The 21,740-nt window shown below is 35.7% G+C and overlaps 1 protein-coding gene across 18 annotated transcripts in view; it reads right to left on the bottom strand.

Annotated features, from left to right (window-relative positions):
• The window catches only part of AHI1 (Abelson helper integration site 1), a 209,768-nt gene that overhangs the window by 102,258 nt on the left and 85,770 nt on the right, over window positions 1–21,740 (bottom strand). For 17 of the 18 annotated variants that reach the window (XR_009054263.1, XR_009054264.1, XR_009054262.1 and 14 more), the window contains one exon: window positions 12,060–12,177. Coding sequence is in view for 11 of the 18 variants with exons in the window: in XM_057738527.1 (XP_057594510.1) it covers window positions 12,060–12,177 (118 nt within the window). In the remaining 7 variants the exon portion in view is untranslated. Of the gene's footprint in view, window positions 1–12,059; window positions 12,178–16,932; window positions 18,434–21,740 lie in introns of those variants that run through there. The other variant, XM_057738535.1, reaches the window with a different exon arrangement.

Below are 21,740 nucleotides of genomic sequence, written 5' to 3' on the forward strand. Positions count from 1 at the left end.
ATATAAAAGAAAGTGCAGTGCTTTCTATGTATTAACTCACTTATTTTCAGAATGCCACTGGGAGGCACATTTGAAAGATGTAACATTTGAAAGAAGTAATTAAGGCTATCACATGACTTGAGACATACTAGTCTTGTAAAAGGCGAGCAACAAAATCCAAATTTCTAGCTCTAAACTGCCATTTAGGGGAGTCTTAAATGGACAATATTGTTGCATATTGTAAAGACAACACAGAATTAATACATTTATTCAAACTGATTCCTTTCTCTGTGCTCCCTTAGTGTTTTATGCTTACCTCCTGTTGAAGTCATCCCCAATATACTATAACTATTTCTTTGCCTGCTGGATGCAACAGCTAGACTGGGAGGACTTTGGGGATAGTCTCTCATTTTCCATTTCTTTAGGGCTTGGCAACAGTCCCTAGCACATAGTAAGCCTGCCATAAACAATGGTTGATAAACTGTATGAATTAATTTTTGATAAAGTATAAAAAGGTTTTTTTTTTTAAACTGAGTAACAGCTTTTTTTTAGGGTGCTTCTACTAAAATACAGTATTTCTAATTTGATAAAAAAAGATGGACACTAGTCAAAAATCATTCTCAATTTTACTCCTTATGAAATTATAGTTGAATGGTTTTTCAGAGGAGAAAGTTGAGAAAAAAAGTAAATTGACTGAAATTAGAACAGTAGAATAATGTTCTACTTTTTACTTATCAAACATTTACATTGCAAAAACCACTTAAATTATTTAAAAAAAAATGACCAGTCATTCCACTTAGTCATTTCTTAGTTTCCGTATTTGTCATCAACTTTGCTCTCACACTTGTAGAAAAACACAAGAGTGATTCTTTACATTTTCATTCACTTTTCACTCAAGGAAAAAGCTTCCTGAAAGCACTTGTTTAAAATTCTGGAAAATAAAAATCAACATTATCTAGACATCTCTATCATTACCAGAAGGTCTGGTTCCTCAACCTAATTTCCATTGTTAGTTGACATTTCAATAAGTGATGGATATTCATTTCCAGAAAACATTACCAGTAAATTCTATGATATCATAGTCTCTTCACTATCCAGACCAAACTGACTTAACCACAAAATGCAAAAGCATGCAGTTAGCTACTCTAAGAGAAAACTTAGGGCTTTCTGAGTACAATCTTAGAAAAGTATAATCTAATTGGGTAAGAGTAAATGAACACAATTTAGATAGCCTTGCTCCCCTGAATTTCCAGAGCCTTCAGCAGACACAAACCAAAATGTTTAAAAACCAGATTATTTCTTGTCATAGACTTAATTCACAAAAAAGTCACTCTGGGACATAGAAATTTACAAAGGAAATAAAAATTATTTATTTTTATGGTATGAATGGTATTTCATTTTTTTCCCCATGACCAGGGGAGGGGAAACATAAGGAGCTACTTCCTTGGTTCTAAGCAGTGCCTACCCTAAGCAAGACTAGTAAATAAAAAAATTATGAATTTTTTTAAAGTCATAACTTTTCACATAATTACAGAACATAAAGACTGAAATGGACAGTGATGTGAAATCTGTGAAAATGCTAACACGTAGATATATAAAGGGATATATAAAGGGAAGGAATGAGTATATACGATTAATATGGAGTAAAATTTATTCTACTTTAAACATGAATCAAAATATCTTTCATTATCAGAGATGTGGTCAACATTTTGACATACAGATTATTCACTATAATACTGAAAAACTAAAAATAATCATAAGATCTAGCAATTGAAGAAAAGCTTCAAAATTATGGACTACACATTTTCTTCAAGACCAGGCATTAAGTTTATTATCAGAAAAAAAGTTACAGAAAACCACAGAAGTACATATTTGGGAATATATCCCACAACATCTTTTTGTATGCCTAACTGCCTTAAAAATGGAAAACTGTCAATTTCAGCATGAAATTATAAAAATAGTAAAATGTGCCTTATGGTTGATATTAAACAATATTAAATGTAGTCTTTCTCAAACTACAAAAAACAAACAATAAAGTTATGCCTGACCAAAAATAATTTTGCCATTTCATAACCTGCCCTCTCACCCTTGCCTGCTGTAGCCAATATAAAGTTGTAATTCTTCTTCTAATCCTCACTTTGAGTGGGTTGGTTACTGATGGTATCATTTTTCCCTGGAGGCACAGCCATAAATTACAACACATCCACTATTCTCACCATGATATGAATTATGTTCTGATAAGGAAGCTGAAACCTTTAAACTCTCCTACTTCAGGATTATATAATGAAAACTACTTTTGTCTTGGAAGTGTTTTAAAACTGTTTTAACTCCTTTTGCCTAGAAGTTGTATTTTAAAACAAAATGTACTAAAAGAATATGGATTTTAACATAAGACATTCACTAAATTTAATTCTAAGAGCCTAGTAATTTCTCTTTCTAAAATTTAGTGGGAAGTTAAGTAAATTTAAAATCAAAATGTTCAATGATTAAAATAGTTCTGGATATAGTCATAAAGATACTATCTAAAACTCTTACTGCATTGTAAGTCAAATATAGGCTGGTATTTTAAAACTTTCACTTGCAGTAAACACTTTCTTATCCTCTATTTTCAAATGACAAGTCACTAAGATGAAATAACTTGCTCCAGGTCATAGCATAAGATACAGAATCTGAATCTAAATTCAGGTATCTCTGACCTCGTGGCTAAGTGCTACCAGAATATGTGGTACTAATTTAAATATAAAAAATAAGAAAATTCTGGAGTCTCTATTCAAGTTAATCAATATTGCTTGTTTATAACCTCTGCACAATCATGATGATGAAATATCATGAAATTTTCAGGATAATACATTTAGGAAAGTTTTAATATTAAAAGCATTATTTGTATTTAATTTAAAAAATGGGTGATCCATTCTTTATATTGTAACACCTGATTTGTCTGGTGTCAGATAATGAAGATTTACATTGAAGTAGATTCTGTAGGTCTGAACTGTCTAATATGATAGCTACCGGCCACATGTGGCTATTTAAATTTAAATTAAAATGAAGTAAAACTAAAAATTTAGTTCCTAAGTCACACAAGACACATTTCAAGTATTCAACTGCCACATGAGGCTGAAGGTTCCCATACTGGACTGTGCTGGTTGAGAATTCAGGAAAGAGGTCTGGACTCAGGATAGACATTTGAGAATCACTGGCATGTGGGTTTTATTTAAAGTCATGAGATCATCCAGGAAGTGAATACATATATATAGGGAATAAAAGAGGATCAGACTGCAATGGAACAGTCTCAAAAGATATAGAAGAAAAGAGGAAGAATCAGCAAAGGAGAATAAAGAATAGTGGCTAATGAGATAAGGGAAAAAATCAAGAATGTGGTGGCCCAGAAAGCAATGTATTAAGAAGCCATCAAATGTGTCAAATGCTGCTGATAGGTCAAGCAAGGTAAGGACGAAGAAGGAACCACTGGAATCAGCAATGTGTATAGGTCACTGGTGAGCCTGAAAGAACAGATTAGAAATTTCAACAAATTTATAGAAGATGAAAAGTAATTAGAAACATCTATCTGAAAACATTACAGTGGGCTGCTGCAGATACAGAATCTGACAATGAAACTCAGAAGAGTTGTGAACACATAATCAGCATATTTGGTGGGGCAGGGGTGGGGGGGGGCAAAACAAAACATAACCCAGGTTCTTATGTAAAACACTTGGGCCAAATAGGCTGCAGACCCCACACAAAATGGATGCTGCTGAGCATTGACCACAAGCAAACACACACACACACACACACACACACACACACACAATCAGTGGCGCTGTCTCTAAAAATAATATTGAACAAACCATCTGGAAAGAGTGAAGACTTCTAGAGTGGATACTGTTGTCCTGCTTATTCTCTTTCTGGCAATTAGTCTGACAGCCTGACAGGTGGACTCATTTATCTTGCCTGTTACCCTAAATATAAGCTGCCAGTTAGTATGTGTTTTAGCCATATATACAAAGTTCTTAATAGACTTTCTGCTCAGGTGACAAAATAGTTAGATTATAGAGTTATTTACACAACAGAAGAGGGAGGGACTCCATATTTGTACCCAGTCCTTCATTTAAAAAAACAGACAGATACCAAGGATCATCAGATATAAACGAAAAATCATTGGCATAAAAGAAAAACACAGGATATATCAGCAGATGAAAAAAACTGAACATAGCGGAAATGTCAATTCAGAGAAGAGAACTTAGAGAGATTTAGGAAGATAAAATAACATCCACAGAACTCTGATGCTAGGAAAAAGGAACAAACAGGACAAGAAAGAAACCATAAAGATCAAATGGATGATTGGTGAACTAAGAAAGATTTAGAATAAAGCAATGAGAGGGCTCTGAGACTGACTAGTTAGAATAAGGAAAGGAGAAGGAGTCCATAATTTCCACCTGAAAAATGGTAATGCTAACATGAAGAGTAAAATATAGAAACTCCTTTCAGGAAACTCAGCCTCACTCATGGCTATGATTACATTTCTGTCACATACATGACAAAAAGTGGTTAGCTTACATATCTTGCTACACAAGTTTGAGGCTGAAAATCTTTTCTGAGATTAGATTTTGTATTTCAGAGCCACATATACTACAATAGCTCTGTTTAACTTTTCCTAAACTGTCAGATATTTTATATTTGATCTTATAAAAAAAAGATGCCATATGCAAATAACTTCTATAAATCTTTAAAATACAGAAAAAGACAAATTAAAAAGTTGTTATTACACCAATTGGAAAGCTTTGGAAAATGCAAACAGAATATCTGTAAAATATAAATTCAGTGATCTGTCATGTACTCTGGCTATGTTAGAATGAAATTATGAAAAAAAAGAAGGAAATTATGTATTTTCATGTTCATTAAATCAGTAAGATCTCATTTAAATTTCTTATAGTTTATGGTTTTCAGTTGCTTTCTTGTTATTTTTCACTGTTAATTATTTTACTTTAAAAAATTAATTCACTCAGCAAATGTCACAGTATACTTTGACAACTAAATTTAGTAGATTCTTAAACAAAACACACACACACAGAAATGTGACTGAAAAAGAAGAAAAACTTTAAGTTTTCTATTTGTAACAAATGGAGGAAAAAGTTTGAAAATTTAAGGTTAAAACCATATACACCATATAAATAGTCTATAAAATAGCTTCTTACAAAATAAATGGCTAGGGAATAGTGCACAAATTTAAGTTCATTCAAATCAGCAGATTAGGATGAGGAGGAATGCTTGCATTCATATTCTCCCCTCAGAGGGTATTAGAAGAAATTCCTTATCTCAGTGGGGACCATGATACTAAGTGCATATCCTTGTGCATGAAGACCACTCGTGAAGTATATTAACATTTACAAGGGTTGATAAAAATGATGTTTAAATTAGGAAATGATAAATATGGAGAATATACTTTGTTATCAACACGTTACTAATTCAAGTGACATTTATTATTCAGGAAATATAGGTAGGCACTTTTATTACAAGCAAGGATAAGTTTCAATCTTCAACAAGTGGATTAATTCAGATTATTGGAGAATTACTTAGTAAAATCCTGATATTGGTTACTAAAATAGCACCTTATACCTTTAATGTACCAATCAAACAGCAATGTTAGAGACTCCAACTACTAATGACAACAAAAAATAAAGAAATGAAATCTCTTCTTTGTGGGAGGGAATATAAAATAGTGATGTGTTAAAGAAAAAAATCCATGTGATCAAGGTCTTTTCCTCAGCGTCCAGAAAAATCCAAATATTAAAACAGTCCCACCTCCAGGGGTTTTGTGTTGGCTGGTACTTGAGTGGAAAGACAAAGTTTCGAAAGTTAAGTGGGTTCTAGTGGATTATTTATATTTGAGATATTTGTTTGAAAACTTGTCTTCTAATTACTTCATCTTAATGTCTTTTCTGGCATGCTTCTCAAAATTCTCTTTTGAGATTCCATGTTTGCCTCTCTGACATGTTCTTTTTTCTACCATCATCACAACACATTTTATTAAATCATGTTTTAAAATAAGATTTCCTCCATTCCTTTGGCCATAATGCAAACCGCATGATTTCAAACTTGAGAGAAAAATAAAAAGAATCTCCCATAAAATCTCGTGTTGTTTATTCTCACAGTATCTTACAGATTTCAAAGTATTAAAACTATCCTTCTGATTCTCACAATTCTATGAGGTGGAAAATTCATCGTAAGTAGAAAGTAGAGACACTATACTGGGAGAGAGAAACTACCCAAGAAAACAGCTGGGAAGCGGCAGAATTAGATCTCAGGCCCAACTCTTCTGGCCTTCTGACCCCAGGTCTAGTGCTTTTTCCACCAAAACACACAAGTGCTGAATTCAGAAGAGTGGTTGGTTACCAACATAAAGCACATTTAAGGATATCTGTTTACAGATAATTAGTTAATTCGGTAGATCATCTTATGGTAGTGAATTAATTCCTTTCACCCCACACCCGAACTGAAGTCTTGGAGGTTCTGGAGGTTTGAAATCAGAATTCAAAGAAACATTCTTTTTCAATTAATAGTTTAAAGTTCATTAAGTAATATTAAGAGAAAACTCTGCCAATTCTGATAGTATGAAAAAGTTCTTTGAACTCGTTTTACCTTCCTTAAAACGGAAACCCCCTTTTACCATCACCTGTGTTTGAGTTATTCTAACCTAATTTTTGCCTAAATGTTTTCTTTTCCTCCCTTTGAAATATAAGAACCATTACATTTCCATCTTACATGTAATCTACCTTCTACAATGCGTTTACATAAGGATATCACAGTATCTCTGGTGAAATTATAACACAAACAATAGATTTCAGTTACATTATTTAAAAAGTTTTGCACTTCTCTATAAAAAGTGAAAACCTTAAGAAATACTGACATCGTGAAAACAACAAAATTAAAATTTAACTGAAAAAATAGCTCCTAATTTTAGGAACTGGTCAAGGAAATAAGTGTATACTTGGCAAAGACATGCAAAAGAAATGGAAAAATACAGGTTTTCAAATATTACCCAACATGTAGAAGCACAAAAGTTAACTTGTCAGATCTCTCAACCAACAGTGAACTCATCGAATTATTTTATGATTCTGTTTAGGTCAAATATCTTGACTGTTTAGGAAATGGTAAAAACATTAATATATGTTTACATGGTCTAAAGGAGAGTGCAAACAAAATACGGAGAAGACAGAAGCTATTGATTGCTTTTAAAACCTATGTCATACTCTGTCTCCCCATCAAACTCCAAGTCTACAATTTAAAAAGAGGATATAAAGATTACATTAATAGTCATATTAATAAGAATGAGTCATTTTATTTTGCATGACTCTACTTACCTATTTATATGAATTAAATTTAGCACAATGCTGTGAAAAGATATACTAAGTACATAAAAATGAATGTTGCTGATCTAATATACTCATGCAGAGATGATAAGCACTTCCTCTAACTTCCACCCTCATAACTCTGATTGATTTTATTTATTACTGAATAATCCACATGTCAAAATTTGCTATAATGATATAAGGACTCTCGAGGTGGTTGAATGGGATCTGGGATTCAGACCAACGACCACAGAACAACATTTCTCTGCAGAGAATCTCGTGATTTGACTGGAGACTAAATACCAGAATTTCACAGGAACTAGGCTTTAAGAAATCTAATAATTGAGGAACACAAAATTATATTTAAAGGTCAAATAAAAAGATAAGTTCATTAATTCTTCGAAAACACCTTCGTGACACCTCATTTCTAACAACTACGCCTATTCCAAATAGTACTCTCCGGTTTATTACTCTGCAGTATATCACACACCTCCACTGCCAGTAAGAAAAAGTACACGCCCATGGCCAGAGGGACCTCTGGGCAGAAACGGAGGACAATGGGCCAGGAATGAAGGAGTGGCTCCAGGCATAGCCTCACAGAGGGTCTACTTTACCTCTGAACTAGCGCCCTCCTCTAGGCAGAGGCAGAGGCAGAGGCAGAGGCAGAGGCAGAGGCAGCGAGGGTGAGAAGTACTGAGCTAGCAGTGAAGAGATCTTGCTCTAGATACGACTGCCATTAGCTATGTGAACTCTGACATGTCAGCCCCTCTACTTCTCAGTTTCACTGTAAAGGGACTGACAATCAAAAGAAGCTCTCAAAAGAGTTTACACTCTATGATTTTAATGTTTACCCTATTTCTCAGAGGGTTTTGTTGAGGATCAAATGAAGATGTATATAAATAAATTTTGATACAACTAGAAGTTGCTGTTGTTTTATACATTTTCTTCATTATACTAAGGAAGCATGAAAACAGTTTTGAGATGCAGTATAATATATTTACTATATGGTGGGACATTTATGAATTATAACCTATAATTTAACCTAAAATGTTAAAATTAAAATTTCCTTTTTTCCCAGCTTTATTAAGGTATAATTGACAAATATAATTTTCTTTCTTATACAAATTACTCAGAAAAGATTTATGGTTTTAATTTTAATAAAATTAGCTGATTTACTATTTTGTTCATTAAGAACCTAGAGCAATAGCCTAGTGAACAGTTCCTAAATTAAGTACCACAGAAGAGTTGTATCCAGCTCTTTGCCTCTCTAACCCATCACTCACTAAGACATCAGCTGTATTTTTTAGAAATATATTTTACCATTTCTCTTTCATCCTCATACCTTTGGATAGCTCTATTTTATCTAGAGAATAAAATGTGAATTCCTCAGTAGGGCGCAATTTGACCCCAACCTACCTTTGCAACTCAGTTTTTCCTAAACACATCCATCTCACCATTTCCTCCAGCTAACCTAAGATTCAAACCACTGCCAGCCAAGCCAAGCTCGCTTACAACTGTTTGTGCGGTTGTCTGCCTCTTGGCTCAGCGTACCCTCCTGAAGCCCCATCTGCTGATGAGGCCAGTGACGAAGACAGAGGCGAGGCCTTGGACGGTTTTATGAGGACTCTGGAACTCATTCTGACACAGAAAGCCCCTTAAGAGTTTTAAGTAGGGAAGTAACAGGATCTAATTTATTTTTCAGAGAATCGTGTTGTCTGCCGTGGGGAGAATAAGCTAAGGGACAGGAGTAAAAAGCAGAGAAGTGGAGGGAGAAGGGGGATCCCCAATGGCTTCTGGTTCAACCTAAATGACTGGGTACACGTGCCCGAGTGCTGGGTGGGAAAGCGTGGGGCAGGGGAACTGGGGGTGGAGAAAGAGTTTGGGGGCAAGAGTTCTGCTTGGATATGTAAAGTATGAGAAATCGCTCAGCTGCTTTACCCCTCTATATTTCAGCAACACTTTGTTTATACTGTGATTTTAGAATTTACCACACTCTGATATAATTTGTGGCATCCTCATTTGCCTTCCCAACCAGACTGTAAGCTCCTTGAGGGCAGAGACTGTCATATTTAGTCCATATATCCTTAAGAAAGGGCCTTAAACAAAGTAGCCTCTTAAAATGATTTTAGAATGAATAAAGAAACTCTAGAAACTCTGAAGAATACAAACCAAAGAAGAAAGAGAGACTTACTTTTCTAGCAGTCTACCCAGAACTCACCTTAAATAAGGTCAACAGAAGTCACAGCAGACCATAAACCCACTTCTGGGTCTAGTCTTCCAGCATATAAACTCACTTATATACAATATATATCAAATCAATCCCCCTCTTAAGCCTCTAGCATGAAGGCCAGCAGGCCCATATTGACTAGTTTTGTGTAAATAGTCCTTTATACTGTACAAAACCAAACAGCTACAGATATGACTTGAATATTTAGGTAGCTTTTCAGCAAGATTTTTATTTTTAAACATCCTATCTTCATTGTTTCCATAGTCCTTCATTTCAGATACTAATAGATTATTTGTACAGTCAAGAACACTTAACTATTTAACCCCTTTTAAAACGGTTTGAATACTGAATAGACTCACCGAATTTTTAAGACCCAAAACTCACCAAATCCAGAGCCCTCATTTACCTGCAGGGATGAGAAAACTGAGGCCTATAGAAATTACTAAAGATTTTGTAGCCATTCAGAAGTGGAGCCAGGTGTAGAAACTAGTTCACCTGTTTCCTAGAGCAGGATTTTTTCCCCACAAAGATTGGCTTCTTAATGAATAAGATGGATTTGGCCATTTTGCAATGGACTACATAGTCTGCCTTTATAACTTTTCTATACAGCGATATCTCAATACCTTATACAGGAAGGATATGCCTTAAAATGAGGTCAGGCATATTAATAACTAAAAATCAAGCAAAGCATTCTTACCATGTATTGCATGGCGTAATGGTAATGCTCCTGGGATAGTGCACACACTGAGGGACGTGCGTGGTTTAAAAACCCCACTCAAGGGCTATGTGGCCACGGAAAGCTGAAGCTAAACGGAGCCAATCCTACATATAATTGTGAAGTTTGCAAGGCTTGCCTTTATCATATTTGGCTTTCCTTTTATTCTTCATCTTTAGTCTTTATCTGTCAGCATGGTAATCACTCTCCCATTTCAAAGGCCTTCCTATCTATCCTCTCTGCTCTTTCCCTTTACAGAAAAAGAATTTTATATCTATTATCTACATCTTGCTGGTTGATAAACTTAAGACACTACTTGAATGAACTTTAATCAATCTGCTAACTTAATCAGACATTTATGTCCTATAACCTTAATCCTGAAATTTGTTCTTGGAAGAATTTTAGACCTCAGCAGAAAGACAGGGGTCAAGTGGTGGAGATAGGTTCCCTCCCTCCTAGTCATTAAAATGATGAGGTCTGAAGGCAAACCAAGTATCGAGTTAGGGTGCAGAGAGTGCGTCTACAGAAGTGGCCACGGTGTGCCCTCCACTGTACACAGGAACAAACAAAACTATTGCTCTAACTTCTACCAGATATTTGAATCACTAGAAATTTAAAATTTCTAAGGTTTGGGATAATTGCTAATTATTATAGTGATTTAAAATTAGAACTCAAAGTATTTTCAAAGCTAATGTACACACTCATCATGTTTACAATATAAGTATGTTATATTCATGTAGTATCTTATGCTTATAGAGTATTTTCATATGTGCTTTGTGATATGAACTTCAACAATATATAGTGCAAACATCATTTCTAGTTTTAAAATGAAGATTCTAACATTTGCAAGTAATAAGGATAATAAAAGGCACAGCCAGGACTGAACATAAGAGTTCTTGATTCAAGGATCTTCCCACTGTAATACGTAACTCAGCGATATTAAAATGTAGCAATATTAAAATAACTAGCATATGTAAACTCCAAATACCTTCAAAGTAGAAAAGTACTATTGTTCCTAAATTTCTAAGTAAGTTATGTTGATCTTTTCAAGCTCAGGTTTCTTCTTATAACTCCGTCAAAGACAACTGTTTGGTTATTCTCAGTTGTCGTATCTTCCTAAAAGACTTCAATAGCAGAAAAAAATACTACAAAAAACCCAAAGCTAATGAACAGAAATAGTCATCTTTCAATATCCAAAATACACATTTTTCACCTAGATGCTTTTTCTTTGATATCCTTTGAAAACCTTATTCAAATTAATTTAAAATATTAGCCTAAAAATTTGCAATTGTATAGTTCGTTTCAACTCTGTGACTGATATACATTTTAATAACTAGCTTCTTTGCATATTTTGTTAATTTTCCAATTTTGAAGAAACATGATATTATTGGCAGGATGCATCCTGTTTCTGCCAAAATGCATTTTACCTGGGCTTTCCTTGAAATGAATCACAAAATGTCATTACCCATAAACTGTGGTTCCTTTACCCAAGGGAAACTGAATCAGTTTTCATATTATACATGTTTAAAACTCACATGTTTTGCTACTTTTAATTGTATCTGCTCAATAGAATAGAGGTTGAGAGTATCTACTATTAAAGTTACCAAATTCAAATTTGCTTTTGAAATAATTTAGCGATTTTTAAAGAAAAAATGTTGGAATATAATTCCTCAAGTGTGAAAACTGACCATTACAATGTTATGAGCCGTATTTCTGAAGTGAAATGAATGATATCCATTAAAAAACAGAATCTGAACATTTAAAGAACAGTCAAAGTAAGAAAGGGGCTCACCGGTTTGAGTGAAACCAAACTGACGCAGAATCTGATGAGCGTCCGGCACGTTTGATTGTTTTGACTTAGACTGTTGTGAGGAGGCTGATGTTGAAGTAAAAGAAAGATTTTTGTTGACCTGTAATAGGAAAGGCAAATCAGAAACGAAAGCGTAACTTCCTGGGTTACTGATGCAAAAACTGGATGAGAAATATTTGCTTACGATGCAAACCAGGACACATGTCAAAAGGTGTGGTAATGATTTATATGCTTAGTTTTTAGAGTTTACAAAATTTTACAGTTTTTACAGAATAGTTTTTATCCAAGAAGGAATCAAGTAGTAGTGAAAGCGTAACTATATATGAAACAAGTCAATCTGCCTTACTTTGAAAACAAGTTTGCCTATCATGGAATTGACTTTATTAGTAACTTAGAGTGGTCTTAAAAGTTATGCCAAAAAATGCGAAAAATAAGTGACTCCTTGACTGCTTTCAATTAAGAAAGGGTTAAAATGTTTCACACCCACATTTCTTTAGCATTTTTGAAATAGCAGGTACTTCCTTTTCAGAAACTGCACAGAAAACACCTGTAATATTCATGTTTATATACATCACGGTGACATAGATAACACAGCTGCAACCTAACTTGCCAAGTGAAATAGTTTCCACTGCATCAAAAAATCTTATTCTTAAGACAATTTCAAAAAACAACTAACATAATGAACAAGCAAAATTTATGTAAGCAATGTTCTACAATGCAAAAATCTTACTATACTTTTGAGTACAATGGTCTCGCAGAAATGAAGTGCATAACAAGTGCAACATTATAACTACAGCTATTGTAGAAAAATACATTTCACAGAAAGTTTTAAATGTTTAGTAAATTAGTAAATTCATCTGGTAAGTAAGACAATTTCAGCAGTGACCTAGTCTCTTATTCATTATTAATAAATCATTTGTGATGTCTTATTACTTTTATCATTTTCAAAAAGCACGATAAAATATGATCTAATTTTGAAAACATTTAAAACAGTTTAAATTTGTATTGATAATTTACTGTAGAAAGTAATCTGTGAATTCACAAACTGTTAAATGATAGTTTACAGTATACAAATATCAGTATATGAAAATAGTTCCTTTCTCTTTTTTGAAATAAAACTACACAGAGGACTTCCACTGTGTTAGCATTTAAAAATTCCCTTTCGATATTCTGTATACAATAGGACTGGGTTGTGGTTACATGCCCTTTATCTGATGCATTATTTACGTGAAGTTTGTAAATACTTCTCTTCTTTCAAACAGTGATAGTAAATGATATATTTTAGTTTAAGTTTCTCTCTTAAAGGAAAGATAATCTGGTGAAAAAGTCTATTAAGGCCATATGATAATACAGTTCTAAGGTTCCTAAACTGTTGTGGTATGATCTCATAAAAAAATATCTGTCAAAGTAGTTATATGGGGTCAAATACTACATAAATGCTAAGAAAAATTCTATAAGGAGCCATTATTAAACACTGAGCAAAATTAAGGCTGACTATTTATATGGATACAATAGTTAAAGTAACAATGAAATCACCTAACATCATTGAACTTCATTGTCCATCTTTAAATAGAGATAATAAAAGTAGTATGTATGCTTCAAAGGAAATGTGCCTGAAGAGCAGTTAACAGTGAACTGGTATAAAGTGCTATTCACATAGGCTAACCATAAAGCACTAAATAACATATTAAACATGAAATAGATTAAAAAGAGTATGTTGGCAAAGGGGACCCTAAAGTTGTACACAAATTAAGAGCTATATAAATATTAGTTATTATTATTAATATCACAAGTAAGGGTAATTAAAAATATGTAATACAGTAAATTTTTTAGAATGCTATGCTTTTAAATGGAAATACTATATACAAAACGATATATTTATCACTTAACTATTTAATCCACTTCTCTTTTTAGAATCATTTTTCAGTTTTACTTCTGTGTTTTTGAAAATTTTTATCCTATGTGTCAAACAAAGCATTTTGAAATCTGGTGCAAAAGAACAGGTGTATGCTGGACACACACACACATGCCAACACACACACAAGTCTTCCTTTCAGTCTTCCTCTTCAGAAATTGTTTTGTGCTAAAACAAAAATGAATACCAAGAAAGCTAGAATAGGATATTTAAATGCCTTCACTCAAACAGAAAGACTTGTCACTTTTTAAGTAAAATGCTGTTTAAAAAACCCAACCTTAATCTACAATTACATGATTACATGTTTTTCCTAAGCGTTTTTATAATTCTGCTCTTTCTTGACACATATCTTTAGAGGCTATTCAAATGTCCATGAAGTGATGAGTGGCAACATAACAGAGCAGGTAACTCAATTTCTAAGATTGGGATAATTGTTAATTATTATAAGTGATTTGAAACTAGAACTCAAAAGTATTTTCAAAGCTAGCTTACACATATTCACTAATTCATTTAGAGGAAGAAAAATAATAACAACCATTAAATAGAGTGAAGCAATATCTATTTTTGAAATATATGCTGTGGAAAAGAATTGCTTAATAATTTTACAACAACAGAAAGGTTGGCTAAGATAGTCTACCCTACAACAATCTATCCTCTTTTTACAACACACTTTTCTGCTTGCTTCATGCAAAAACCACAGTCTGCCGAAGTCAGTTTAATACCTCCATACTGAGGAAAAAGGACAGCATAAAAATTTAATGAAATTCATAATAGAGAAAAAGAAAAAAAGAAAAACACCTAGAACTGCCAAGTTAATCACAAAACTGTTTTGCCTACTCTTTCCGGGTATAAACAGTTTTGTGTAAAATATGCAAATACTAATTCTCTAGGAGGGGGTTAATTTTCATGTTAAAAAAGTCATTGCTCTAAGCTAAAACTACACAAAACTAACAGGCTAGCAACAGTTTACCTTTTAGTGATTAAACTGTAAAACCACTGGGAGATATACAACACTCATTTCCATATATACTTACAAGTCTAATCATTTTAGCTGACTTTATATGCTATATTCACCTGAAGAATTGTTTTTAAAGTTTCAACTTGTGAAGACACTTCAAATTAGTTTTAAATGATAACTGAGGAGATACTATCTATATGCTTATGTTAACAAATTTGTCCCCCTCCCTCCAGACAACGGTCTATTTTTTAAACTCAATTCAAACAACAATGTGGATAATACTTTAATTTGAAGACAGTTCAAAAACCTAGACAGTACACAGGAAATGTTTTGTTGCAAATTATATGTCTGTTGTAAAAATTAAAATTCCAATATTACAAAACAAGTTAAACAGAAAACTTGAGCCAAAGTGAGATTCAAGTTATCTTTAGCCAGGTATCTTAACATCGCATAAGTTCTAAAAGCAGCTTACATTTCCGTGATATCTAGGTTAGTAAAACCTAAGAAATGAGTAGGCTGTGGTGTCATAAAGAGAAATACAACATGATCTGTAGGTCCCAGATATTTTCCTTGCAAGTTGGGACAGTGAAGTGAGGGATTAGAAAGAAACACTGTTACTATTAGAGAGAAATTTTTACAGTTGGGTAATGTGCTAGAAAATCTCCCCCCAAATCAGTTTATCACTACTGTATTAATGAAACCAGAATTCAAATTAGGAACAGTCATAGCAAAGTTTTATTTTGTAATATTTAATCAAGAGTTTTTTTTTTTTTTTGCTTTGTACTTTTAGTAGTTTTTAGTAGTTTGGGCATAGATTTTTTTTTTTTTTTTGGGGGGGGGTACACCAGGTTCAATCATCTGTTTTTATACACATATCCCTGTATTCCCTCCCTTCCTTGACTCCCCCTTCCTCGAGTCCCCCCCACCCTCCCCGCCCCAGTCCTCTAAGGCATCTTCCATCCTCGAGTTGGGGTCCCTTTGTTATACAACAACTTCCCACTGACTATTTTACAGTTGGTAGTATATATATGTCTGTGCTACTCTCTCGCTTCGTCTCAGTTTCCCCTTAATCAAGAGTTTTTGAGCCTTTGGTACATATACCAAGGACTGGTGGTTCAAAGATTACTGATATATTCCCCTGTGTGAAACTCAAAATTAGATCTAGTCCTAGTCCAAACCACTTAATGTGCATTAGAGAAAGCCAATTTACCTTGATGCAACTTGCAATACAAACCTTTACCTCCTTTCTCTCTTAGTATATTTCCTTGCTCCAGAGAGAAAATTTGGTCCTGAACCCCTAGAAATCCTCACTTCCAAGAACATCCCTCTTGCACTTACCCTTCTCTTTCCCCTAGTGTCAAAGAAAGAGGTACCTTTCCATTCAAGATTAATCCCTCCAGCTGTTCCTTGGGGATATCCGTAAAGCTCTTCCAAATTCTACTTTCAAATTCCCTACTGGCTGTTTGTCTACAGGCTGTAAGCATAAATCTTTCTACTTTAGGACAAAAATAGAAAACAAATTCTCACTATGATTCCATAATTTCCTTAAGCTTCACTGAAAGTTAAATTTCTTGAAGATAGCACATAACTGCTATTCATATACCTCAGCCATTCACTTTCAAGTGGCTACAACAAAGCTTTTATCCATCAGAATTTATAGGAGTTTAAAATGATAGAAAAAATATATACATACAGGTCTCTGGCCCTAGTTCTTGGCACAGAACTCCTAAAACCCTTGTAATTTCCTAAGTGATAAGAGCACTAGGAGCATCTTTTGTCCTTTCATTTTATCTTTGACTCTGGTTCCTGAAACTAAGCTCCAAAATCCTTTGGAATTTCCTAGGTGATAGGAAAGTCTTTTGTTCTAGGGAGGTGACTCTTGGTGGGACTGATCACCAGAAAGACCAAGAAATGATCAGAAGCTTAGAATTTTCAGCCCTACTGTCCATTTTCCAGAGAGGGGAGAGGGGCTGGAAATGGAGCTAATAACCGACCATGCCTACCTGAAGTCACCATAAAAATCCCAGCAATATGGGGTTTGAAGAGCTTCCGGGATAATGAATACGTGGAGGTGCTGGGAGAGTATCGCACCCAGAGAGAAGGCAAGGAAGGTCCACACCCCTTCCCACAGGCCTTGCTCTTGCATTTCTTCCACCTGGATGTTCATCTGTATCCTTTATCATATCCTTTTATAATCACCTGGTAGATAGCAAATAAACTGTTTTCTTGAGTTCTGTGAGCTGCTTCTGCAAATTAATCAAACCCAGGGAAGGGGCAGTGGAAATCTCAATTTATAGCTGATTGGTCAGAAGCAATTGGCGCCTGAAAGGGGTGGGGCGTGGTGAGGTGGGGCAGTCTTGTGGGATTGAGCCTTTAATTTGCAGGATCTGACGCTATCTTCAGGTGGACAGTGTCAGAATTAAGCTGCAGTTCACCCAGCTGCTGTTGCAGAATTGCTTGATGAGGGAAACCCCTCCGCATCTGGTGTCTGAAGTGTCAGAGTGTGGAGTGTGGTAGGAGTGTGAGAGTGAGGGAGACAGGAGGAAAACTGGGTTTTCCTGAAGCAAGGGTTGTTTCCTGTTTTCTAAGACAGCCAGTAATGAAATTCCTTAATTTGTTTTCATGACCTACTGTAGCTTGTGCTACTCCTACAGTCAAGCCAGTCTTCCAAATACTGTTAAAATACTTTTTTGTAAGGAGATTTAAAAACTCCGTTTCTTTAGATACTCTATTTTTTTAAACCTTTTTATTTTTCGGTGAAAAATATGTTCCAAGATAGATTAGGCTATAATACAGATCATTACTTCACCTTTACAGCATTCTTCAACAAACTTTAGCTTGGTTGCATTTATGTTCGTCTAAGGTAGATGACATTAAAAATTGAAAAAAAAAAAAAAGAAAAGATAAAGTCCCCTGGCTTCAAGAAGCTTACAGAGGAATGTGGAAATTCAGACGTGTGAGAATTAGAGGTGGAAGCAATATCATGTAAAATTTAAAAAGACGGAGAGAAGGAAGGGAGGGAGGAGAGGAAGGGGAGGGAGAAGGGAGAAAGAAAAGAGTTGTTTCTCCCTGAGGGAATTCATAATTTAATTCTGAAAAAGACAGGCAAAATTAATTATAATTTAAGGCAGAATAAGCCCAATTATATAACATGCCAGGTATGAATGAATATGTCTGGGAACATGAGAAAAACAGATTAATTCCATTTGTGAGGAATCATACAAAGCTTAATGGAAACAGACTCCAGGCCAGTGGTCCCCAACCGTTTTGGCATCAGGGACAGTTTTCGTGGAAGACAATTTTTCCAAGGACTGGGGCGGTGGTGAGGGAGGTTTCAGGATAATTCGAGCACATTACGTTGATTGTGCACTTTATTTCTATTATTATTACATCAGCTCCACCTCAGAGCATCAGGCATTAGATCTCAGGGGTTGGGGACTCCTGCTCCTGGCAATACCATTTCTGATATGCTTCAATCCATCCCTAAACAAAGGAAAGAGCAAGGAAATCTGTAAATTACAAATTCATGTGTAAACAGTCCAGAGCTACTGCAATTCAGAGCAACGTAAGACTTCTAATAACAATTACTATCTCGGAAATAATCAGATAGGAACTCTTTTATCCTCCCATCATCAAATCTGTATCTGAACATCTACCCATAGTTTCTACCTATTTGCCTATCAGAAAGGATGAAAACTTTCTCTTAAGGCTAGTTTCCCCACTGGTATTCAGGATTACATCCCCTCTCACTTTCTCAAGAACTTGAGTCCAGCAATTACCACCTCCATGGGACATTGTCAACTTCTCCATCACTACTGAATTATTCCCAACAGCAAATAAATATGCTTTAATATTGTCCATCTAATATTCCCCTCCAGTTGCTGCCTCTCTGCTTCCCAGTTAAAATTTCTGAAAAGAATTGCCTACACAGTCTCTGCTTTATCGTCTCCCATTGTCTTTAACCCACTTCAACTGTGCTTTTGGTCTCAGCCACTTAACTGAAACAGCACTCATCTAGGTAACAAAATGACACCATCGTGCCAATTTTCTGTCCTCATTTTACTCATTCTCTCAGCAGCATGTGAATGCTTATCCCTCCTCTTTCTCAAAATATTTCCTCTGGGATTCCCTGACATATCCTCTCCTGCACCAGGGCCTCAGGTATTTAGCTATACTCTCTCCCCAGGTGATCTTACCAAATCTGACAATTTAGAACAAAAAGCACTTTAGCCCTGACTTCCCCCTGAGCTCAAGACTCATATATCCAATTGCCTGCTTCTCAGCTACAATCATTGAAAACTCCACTCCAGTATTCCTCATCTCATTAAAAAGTACTGCTAGCATCTACACAGTTGCTGAAAGCAGCAACATAAAAGTTATTTCTAATTTCTCTTCCTTTTACTTACACCACATCGAATCCATCACCAAGTTTTGTTGAATCTACTTCCAAAATATATCTCAAATATGTCCACTGCTTGCATTTCCATTATTACCATTGTAAAACTAATGAATCAAGGAGACCATTAGACTGAGGTGGCTCTAACACCAGGGTGGCCTATGACCATATAAGCAAACCAAAATCTAAGCCTGTAAATACTTCAAGGTTACAAAATTGAAATCTAAGGACAACTACTCACAACAGACAACTAGGCTTTAAACTACAGCCAATCAATACTTTCCTTGTTCTGCTTTTGCGTTTTCTTCATAGAAGTCTTTCCCCACCTCCTGTTGGTAAAGTGCTTTTAATGATTTCTGGCTTGGCCCTGCCCAATTCGAATTATTTTTTGCTCCAAAAAACCCTCTTAAAATGTTTAATATGCCTCAGTTTATCTTTTAACACCATCCTAGTCCAGGCCACAATCTCCTCTTTCTTGAACTGAGACTCTCACTCTCCTTTTAAAATCCATTCTCACATTCTTTCTAGCTTGACATCTCAATCACTTGTTTCTCTAATTAAATCAACATCCTAGGGCTTGCTTGGTGGTGCAGTGGTTAAGAATCCGCCTGCCAATGCAGGGGACACAGGTTCAATCCCTGCTCCAGGAAGATCCCACATGCCGCGAAGCAACTAAGCCCATGCCCCACAACTACTGAGCCTGCCCTTTAGAGCCTGTGAGCCAGAACTATTGAGCCCATGTGCTGCAACTATTGAAGCTCACGCGCCTAGAGCCCATGCTCCGCAACAAGAGAAGCCACGGCAATGAGGAGCCTGTGCATCACAACGAAGAGTAGCCCCCACTCACCGCAACTAAAAAAAAAAAGAAAGCCCGCGCACAGCAAAAAGACCCAACACAGCCAATAAAATAAATAAATAAATTTATAAAAAAATAAAAATAAAAAAAATAAATCAACATCCTAAACTCCTTACAGAAGGGTAGCAGAATATGCCACCGCAAAATATGCCTCTTTGGCATAAGGATTACTTTGCGAAACTAGACACAGGAGTTCTGAAAACAGAGTGGAAGTTACCCTTTTGTAAGGGAAATATGCATTAGAAGGGGGGCCTATACCAGGAAAAGAGCTATCAACAGGCACAGATTTTTTTCACCTGGGAGACTTACCTGCATGTTAAGGTAACCTTGTCTACTAACCAGTTCCCCCTCTCACCTTCTCCTGAATCGCCTTCTGCCTCTGAAGCCCCAGACCTCTCCAGTCCTTTTCTAGGCTTGGGGTGGTAGACAAGCCTCAGTTACCTGGCAGCTTTTGGAATCTCATATCTTAGTGTGGCTTATGGATGTATGTAATTAAAATTGTATTTTTTCTCCTGTTAATCTGTCCATGCCAATTTAATCTTTAGACCAGCCACAGAAACTAGAAAGGTGGAAGGTAAAGTTCTCCCTCCCCTACATTACCATGCTCACAAGGCCCTTTAAAAGGCATGCCTGATCTCCTGATCTTCTCTCCAGCTTGTCATGAAACCCTGTTCCTCCTTGCCTGCTCAATATCCCACCTAAGCTCAGGGGTCTTCTTTCTGCTCCTCCAGCAGACCAGTTTCATTTCTAGATGAGCACTTTTGTAGGACAAGACTAGCTCCTTGTAAAGTGTTTCTCTCAGAGAGGCCTTCCTTTGAGAGTATAACTTCCCCCAGTCCCAGTCATTCTTTGTCCATGATAGGCCTGTTTTATTTTCTTCACATCACTCTTGCTGAAATCAGCTTATTTCCTTTTTGTTATTTGTCTCCCTACAATCAAATGTTCTTATTCACTGCTGTATTCTCCATGTGCGCAAATGCTCATTCTCCTCCCATCTCTCTCTCTCTCTCACACACACACACTTGGTTTGCATTCAACAAATATTTGCTTAAAGAATGTTAATGGAAAAAAGGAATCAATCCTCAACACTATAAAAACCTGGCTGCAATTTAGGAGGAAAAAAACTTAGGTACCTGGTAAAAAATTATTACCCTGGAGGTAACAGATGAGAAATGACATAAATATACTCTGCTTTTAAGAGTAAAGTCTTGAGGAGAAAAAGATGGCGGCGAAGTAGAGGGACGTGGAATGCATCCCTCACCACAGATGCACTGGGAATGCACCAAAAGACGCAATAATTCCCACAGAGAACCAGCTGAACACCAGCAGACGGCTTCGGACACCAGAAAGGACCGCAAGGAGCCCGACATAACCAGTAGGGAGGCATCTACGAGGGCTCAAAGAGGGTGAAGCAGCGGAGCTGTGGCAGACGGGAGGGAGTGAGAACCAAACGGAGGGTCCGCACCACAGCTCAGCATTCCCGGATCCAGACGTCGATCCACAGCTGAACAGAGGGTCCGGGAGCGGGAGTGTGGGAA

This window comes from Hippopotamus amphibius, chromosome 6, assembly GCF_030028045.1.
Source record: "Hippopotamus amphibius kiboko isolate mHipAmp2 chromosome 6, mHipAmp2.hap2, whole genome shotgun sequence".
Taxonomy (NCBI): domain Eukaryota; kingdom Metazoa; phylum Chordata; class Mammalia; order Artiodactyla; family Hippopotamidae; genus Hippopotamus; species Hippopotamus amphibius.